At 60.9% G+C, this 7554-nt stretch overlaps 1 protein-coding gene across 1 annotated transcript in view; it reads right to left on the reverse strand.

The window, feature by feature from the left end:
* Positions 1 to 6771, reverse strand: part of MGAT5B (alpha-1,6-mannosylglycoprotein 6-beta-N-acetylglucosaminyltransferase B) — a 73536-nt gene extending 66765 nt beyond the window's left edge. Inside the window, exon 1 of the mRNA XM_077787343.2 lies at positions 6571 to 6771. Within this exon, the coding sequence (XP_077643469.2) occupies positions 6571 to 6638 (68 nt within the window). The 5' untranslated portion in view covers positions 6639 to 6771. The remainder of the gene's footprint in view (positions 1 to 6570) is intronic.
* Between the last annotated feature and the right edge of the window lie 783 nt (positions 6772 to 7554).

The following is a 7554-nucleotide window of genomic DNA, read 5'->3' on the forward strand; positions in this document are numbered from 1 at the left end:
ATTCAGGCCAGTCCCTCTTTTGGGGGTGGGAGGGCTGAAGGCAAGAGCTCCGTGCACCAGGGAGTGCACAGCAGAGTGCTCTGTGCCAAGGGATGGATGTCTGGCCTCCTTCCACTGCTCAGAGATGCTGCCATCATCCCCAGGACTCCCTGGAGGTGCAGCAGCCTCCAGCAGCACACGGGAAAAGCCCTGGCAGAGGCACTGCCAGGTGTCAGTGGGACAGCTCAGCCACCAGACCCGGGGGAAACCTCCAGGAGGAGAAAGAGAAAAGAGAATCCCCAGCCAGCCTCGAGAAACAACAGGTTTGTCTTCCAGCAGGGAAATCCTGTGTGGGACAGGAGCTGAGGGAGAGCTCGGGGTGCCCTGGCATCGCTGCCTCTCAGCATCCCTGAGCCAAAGGGAAGCAAACCACAGAGGACAGGAGCCTGCAGCTCTCCTTTGCAAGCTCACAGCATCCTCCACAGGGCTCAGGAGCTGCTCAGGAGCTGCTCAGCCACAGCACAGCCACCCAGGCTTTTCCAGGTGCACAGGAGCCCCCAGCCCTCCACCTAAGAATTCCTACACAGCTAAAAGGCAGAGGAGTAGGAGCCAGCCTTCAACTCTGGGCTACAGCACACCAGCACTGCAATTATCTGCTGCTGGAAAGGGCTAACAAATAAAGTGACCTGCTTCAAAGCCCTCGTTAGTGACTGGAGATGTTGTGGAGAGCTCAAATACCAGGTCAAGCAGCTCAAGAAGGGCTGGGCTTCCCCTGGGAGATCTAGTGGAGAATTCCCAGGGCAAGTCCTCACTGTCCCAGCTGGCACAGCCAGGCTTTCCTTGCCTGGAGAGACTCCTGGGAAACGCATGGCACTTACACCTCCATGCAGGCAGCTCTGACACTGCTGTCACACACACAGCACACACCTGAGCCCAGATCCAGGGCAGCCAGCTCAACAACAAAGGGTTTCCTTTGCCTGCTCCGAGCAGGATCAGCCTTGCTCACAGCAGACAGCTCCTGCCCATCCCCGGGCTCTGGACAAGCAGCACAGCTCCTCATCCCCTTCTCACCTCCCACCTAATCAAGGGGAAAAGCAACACCCTGGGCTTGTCAGCACTAATGAGCTCTGCCAGCAGTACACTCAGCACCAGCACAAACCCTCCCTGACAGCCAGGCCAGAGCTGGCCTGGAGAGCTGAACCAGCTGGGAGAGCTGAACCACCTTGGGGAGCTGACCCACCTGGAGAGCTGACCCACCTGGAGAGCTGACCCACCTGGGAGAGCTGACCCACCTGGAGAGCTGACCCACCTGGGAGAGCTGACCCACCTGGAGAGCTGACCCACCTGGAGAGCTGACCCACCTGGGAGAGCTGAACCACCTTGGGGAGCTGACCCACCTGGAGAGCTGACCCACCTGGGAGAGCTGACCCACCTGGAGAGCTGACCCACCTGGGAGAGCTGAACCACCTTGGGGAGCTGACCCACCTGGGAGAGCTGACCCACCTGGGAGAGCTGACCCACCTGGGAGAGCTGACCCACCCTGGGGGGCTGACCCACCTGGGAGAGGGGATGCTGAAGTGCATCACTAGAACTGCCTGACATCCCCATGCAGCCTGGACCAGCTCAGGTCCCTTTATTTCTGAAAGAGCCGCCCCTGGAGGGGTGGAAAGCAGTTCCTACAAGCCACATAAAGCACTGTGCACTCCCTAATCCGGGCTCCCATCCCTAAAGGGCTGGCTACAGGCACAGCCCCACAGGCAGGAAGCAGTGGAGCAGAGCCACCCCTCCCCAGCAGATGCTGATGAGCTGTGGGATCTGCACACAGGCACGATGCAGAGCTCAGCCCCTCCCCAGGGCAGACCTGCGAGAAGGGTTTGCAGAGAGCTGTGGTCCAGCTCCAGCAGGGAGGTGATTGTGGAGGCAGCAGAGCATCCCTGATGCCGCAAAGTAGCGTGGTGTCCCATAAATAGCTTGGAGAGGGGGTGATCTGGGGACGTTAGTGCATTATCTGCCATTTCCACAGGCTGAGCCCAGTGCAGTGCTGGCTCTGGGAACACCCTGGAAGGGATTGCTGCACCCAGCTGGCTTTGGAGGGCTGAGTTTGCCCTTGGGGAAAGCTGTCTGCCATGGCACTTCCCTGGCAGGAGAGCACAGCAGCAGGCTGAAGAGGAAACAAGCTGAAAGGGGACAAAGCCCAGGCAGGTCCTGCACCCCAGGGTCCTCCCTGGGAGCACATCTGCTACAAAACCCACCCAAGGCCCCATCCTGGTACCCCCTCCCCCAAGGGGCACTTTAACAAAGCATCACCTGAATAAATACTCGGCCCTGATCCTGCTCTCACACCTCCTATTGACAATATCTTCATCATTATGCAAGACCTTGTTGACGCTTTTTAATCTTCATAATTATAGTCTGGCAAGGAGGGATCGTTAAGCACTGAGCAGAAAGAAAAAGGGGAAGGGAAGAAAAAAGATACAAAGGTGATCTGTGCTCTACCATCTCCCTAGGAAACAAAACCTTTTTCATTTTGACTGGATTACAGAGAGAGTAGGGGAGATGCAAGATGCTTTTTTTCCTAAAAAAAAAAATAATAAAAAAAAAGATGAATTGGAGCCTTACTGGAATTGCTGTCTTTGGGGGATCAGTGGATCCAGCCCAGAGCAGTGCTCCAGGGAGCAGGGATGGTGCAGGGCTGGACTCTCAGCCTGAGAACCCCAACTCCCTTACTTTTGCTGATGTTCTCCAGGTGAATAAAAGTGCCTGGCCCAGACTCACCTGAGTGGAAACTCCTTATACAGAAAATAAATTTACCACAAAGTAGGTAAAACATAACAGATCCCAGATGGTCCTCTCTCCCAAAATCAAACCTAACTCCCTGAAGACTCTGGAGTTCCAAGGACCAAATAACACCTATCCTGCATACTGGCTTTGCCTGTCATCCCATGTCATGTTTAATTAATCACTCGGACACAGTTCTGGTGTCAAGTCCCTCTCCACATCCTCCCCAAACTGAAATGTTCATAGTTCTGGGCTCTGGCTTGGTGCCCAAAAGAAAAAAAAAAGTGAAATTCCTCAAGTCTTAAATGAAAATTGGAAGTGATGCCCCAGTCATGGAGGATTTTGGCCCATGGAACTGAAAGCTGGATGTGACCAGGAGGGTCTGAGTGCTGAGCTGGGATGTGGTGGGGGGAGGAAGGCCAGCAGCACCCAGCAGGATGGGACTGTGACACTGGGAATGTGACACTGGGACTGTGCCCATGGTGTCACATCACCCAGCTGGGACCCACAGGGAGAATCCCACCCAGGTGAGGGGGGGAAACCAAGAGCCAGGTAACATCTTTTATCAGACAAATCTTCAACTCCCAAAAGCTGAGCCACCATTCCTACCAGCAGAGGTCATGTTAATGAACGACTCCTCTCCTTAAATCCCTTTTTGCTTAGAGCCCCACAGGGCTGTGGTGCTGTCAGACCGGTGCTGAGCCACGGGCACTGTGATCCATGCAGGGACCAGAGTGAACTCTCACTGACCTCTGTTACATCCCACAGAAAGCCTGGCTTTGGCTCCCAGCTGGCAAACACACCCACGGAGCCCAGAGCTGGGCGAGCTGGAGCAGGGCTCCTCGGTGAATTCTTGCCTGCATCCAGCAAATGAGACCCTCTTTGCTGCTGGGATGAAGTCAGAGCCGCCCTTGGACATTCCTGTGCTTTTCCAGACTGATCTGCTCCCTTTCTGCAGGCTCCCTCCCAGCTCAGGGCCCTGCATTGCTTTGCTCAGCGTGTCTGGAGGGTGGTTAATGAAATGTTTTGGTGCACAGGATCAGGTTTCCTGTGTGCTGTTTGCCGATGGCACCTCACCTCTGATGGCAGCAATCCACATCAGGCAGGGATCGCACCACGGGCAGCGAGGCTTTGCCCAGCCAGCAGCAGGGGAGGATTTACAGGACCCAGCCTGAGTGCCAGGACCTTCTCCCACTGCTGGAGTTATCCCTGACCCACAGCAGCCGAGGATGCGGGGTGCTGATGCTGGGGGAGAAGAGGTGATTTGCACTGGGTTAAGGCTGGAGCTGGGCAGTGCCAGCACTCACCCACGCAGGGCTGGCAGCAAGGTGACACAGGACTGTGGCATGGGGGGTCACATGCAGCATGACAGCAGCAGGGAGGAGGTGCAGAGGTCCTGGACACTGTGGGACAGTAAGGAAAGGGTCTTGGGAATTCCTCCTCTTGCAGAGAGAGCCTGGCTGTTAACAACGAGGTAACCCTGCTGGTTCCAGTGGCACCAATACTGGTCTGGACTGGTTGGACAGCAGAAGCCAGCCCAGGGCACACGGCCAGGACAGTGCAAGTTCTCCACCTGGACTCCAGAGACCATCCAGCCGTCACAAACCCCTCATCCACACACATCCCCATCCCTAATGGGAGTTTGTGATCACCCTGTGCTCTCCCACCCTGACTCCAGGTCACTGCTGGACACGGGGCTCCCCTGCCTCAGGGGTGATGCCCAGGGCACAGGGATGCTCCAGCCAGTCGCTTCCTCACTGTGCAATTCAAAGTGAAGAGAGCAAACAGCCAGGCAAAGAGCATTCCCCGGGTGAGTGCGCCCTTCTCGCGTCCCTCGCATCACTCCCTGCTCCACTCCTGAGCTCTGGGAGCCCTCACACCTCTGCCAGCGCTTTGTGGCATCCCCTCGGCCAAATTCCCCAGCCGCAGGCAGCAGAAATCGCTCCAGGCAAGCAGAGGCAAGCAGCTCCCGAGGAGAGGCAGACAAGCTGCCCACACCTGAGAGCGAGCGAGCGGCGCAAGCCCAGCCGGGGGTAGCCCGGGCTAAGCAAAAAGGCAGCGAGCAGATCCCTGCGGTGACCCCAGAGCTCCAAACACAGCGAGGAGCGCTGGAAACCGCTGGGCTGGGCTCGCCCCACCTTGAGCTCCGTCCCCCGGCACGTTCGCCTCTATCTCTAAGGGGTTTTGGTCCCTCTCCCCACGGAAAAACCAGGTAACTTCCAACATCTCCCGTGTGTCTCAAGCTCGGGAGCAACAGAAGCTCATCTCCAGTAAATCAAGGAAGCCGGAGAGCAGGGGCTGGAGAGGGAAGGGAATGTATGGAAGCAAAAATGGGGAGTTACAGCAAGGGGAAAAAGCAATGGGTGGGTACGGGTGTGCTGGAGCCGGAGGGGTTCAGGTTTGGACATCCACCCCAGCCCCACTGCCAGCTCAAGGTGGGTTTCGAAATCCCCAGCTGCACCAGCAGGCTTAAACCAGAGGAACCTAATCCCCCCGGAGTACCAACATCTCCTAGAACCATTCTCAAAAAATCCAGCGGCGAGCAGCCCGGCGATAACCCCAGAGACACCTCCGGCGGCGGGGCGAACCGGGAGCTGGCAGGCAGCGGGAGCTGCAGGAGCCGCACGCTGCCCCGCGGGCAGACCTGCCTGGATCCCTGCTCGGATCCCTGCCTGGATCCCTGCCTGGATCCCTGCTCGGATCCCTGCCTGGATCCCTGCCTGGATCCCTGCCTGGATCCCTGTCCGGATCCCTGCTCGGATCCCTGCCTGGATCCCTGCCTGGATCCCTGCTCGGATCTCTGCCCGGATCGCTGCCTGGATCCCTGCCCGGATCCCTGCCCTGATCCCTGCTCGGATCCCTGCCTGGATCCCTGCCCGGATCCCTGCCCGGATCCCTGCCCTGATCCCTGCCCGGTCCCTGCCCGGTCCCTGCTCGGATCCCTGCCTGGATCCCTGCCCGGATCCCTGCCCTGATCCCTGCCCGGTCCCTGCCCGGTCCCTGCTCGGATCCCTGCCCGCATCCTGTCCGGATCCCTGCCCTGATCCCTGCCTGGATCCCTGCCTGGATCCCTGCTCGGATCTCTGCCCGGAACCCTGCTCGGATCCCTGCCCGGATCCCTGCCTGGATCCCTGCCTGGATCCCTGTCCGGATCCCTGCCTGGATCCCTGCCCTGATCCCTGCTCGGATCTCTGCCCGGATCCCTGCCTGGATCCCTGCCCTGATCCCTGCTCGGATCCCTGCCCGGATCCCTGCTCGGATCTCTGCCCGGTCCCTGCTCGGATCCCTGCCTGGATCCCTGCCTGGATCCCTGCCCGGATCCCTGCCCGCATCCTGCCCGGATCGCTGTCCTCATCCCTGCCCGGTCCCTGCCCAGTCCCAGCCCGGTCCCTGCCCGGATCTCTGCCCGGTCCCTGCCCTCATCCCTGCCCGGTCCCAGCCCGGTCCCTGCCCGGTCCCTGCCCGGTCCCTGCCCAGTCCCTGCCCGCATCCTGCCCGGATCGCTGTCCTCATCCCTGCCCAGTCCCTGCCCGGTCCCTGCCCGGTCCCTGCCCAGTCCCTGCCCGGTCCCAGCCCGGTCCCTGCCCTCATCCCAGCCCGGTCCCAGCCCGGTCCCTGCCCTCATCCCTGCCCTCATCCCTGCCCGGTCCCAGCCCGGTCCCAGCCCGGTCCCAGCCCGGCTCGCTGCCATGCCCATCCGGGCTCCATCCGCACGCCCCACACCGCACACGGAGCCCGAGCCCGGCCAGCCGCAGCCCCCGCCCGCAGCAGCCGGGCGAGGCGGCGGCGGCCAGAAGCGAGCACCAACTTTACCTAAAGGGTCTCAAGGTGACGAGGCATCTTCTGACCATTATCTTGCCATCCGCGTTGACAGTGATCATCGTTCGAAGTTGCGGGCAGGGGGCGGCCCCGCACCGCCCCAGCGGCAGCGAGGGCGGCGGCGAGCGGGGCTCGGCGGGCGGGGCGCGGGGCTGCGCGGGGCTCCGGGGGGACGCGGCCCCCCAGCCCTACCCTCGCCCCTGCCCGCTGCCGCCCCAGCCCATGGCCGGGCCCGCTCGGCTCCGCTCGGCTCCGCTCGGCTCCGCGCACCCCGCGCTGCGGCTCCGCTCCGCCCCGCGGAGCCTCCGCCGGGCTCCGCCGGGCTCCGCTTGCCATCTAGCGGCAACCCGGCCCGCAGAGGGGCGGTCGGGCAGGGGCAGGGCATGTGGGGCTGCGGCAGCCTCCCCCCGAGGTCAGGGGATGGCGTTTTGGGCAGCATCCCCGCGCAGCTGACAGCCCCGGCGTGGGCACCTCGGGAGGCAGGGATGGTCCTTTGGCGGGGCAGTCAGAGCAGAAATGCCACCGAGCGCCGTGCCCGGGTGCTGTTTGATTTGTGGGGGGGTGTTTAGGAGCAGGACAAACCTCCCTAGTGGGGAAAGGCGGGTCTGGAGTCTCTCGACAGCAGCAGGATGCAGCTCTGCGGCCCCATCGCTGTTTTCTCTCTGGGTGCACGGTGACAGCCACCATGTGGCTCCCCAAAGTCCCCCCGGGTGGTGCAGGGTGCTGCCAAGAGGACCAGGGCCGTGTCCTTGGGAGGACAAAGGGACGTGAGAGCTGAGGCAGGAGAAGCAGTGCTGAGCTCAGCAGAGGTGTTCTCAGCTCTCCTGTGGAAGGTGACAAGCACAAAAAGCCTCCCAAAAGTTGGGACTTAAAGGAGCCAAGTGTGCACAGAGCCCAGAGACTCCCCATTTCCAGCCCCAGCCAGGATGGGTGCACCCCACTGGGGGTGAGGGAAGGATGCAGCACCCTGGGGTGAGC

This window comes from Lonchura striata, chromosome 18 (assembly GCF_050655825.1).
Source record: "Lonchura striata isolate lonStrDom1 chromosome 18, ASM5065582v1, whole genome shotgun sequence".
Lineage (NCBI taxonomy): Eukaryota > Metazoa > Chordata > Aves > Passeriformes > Estrildidae > Lonchura > Lonchura striata.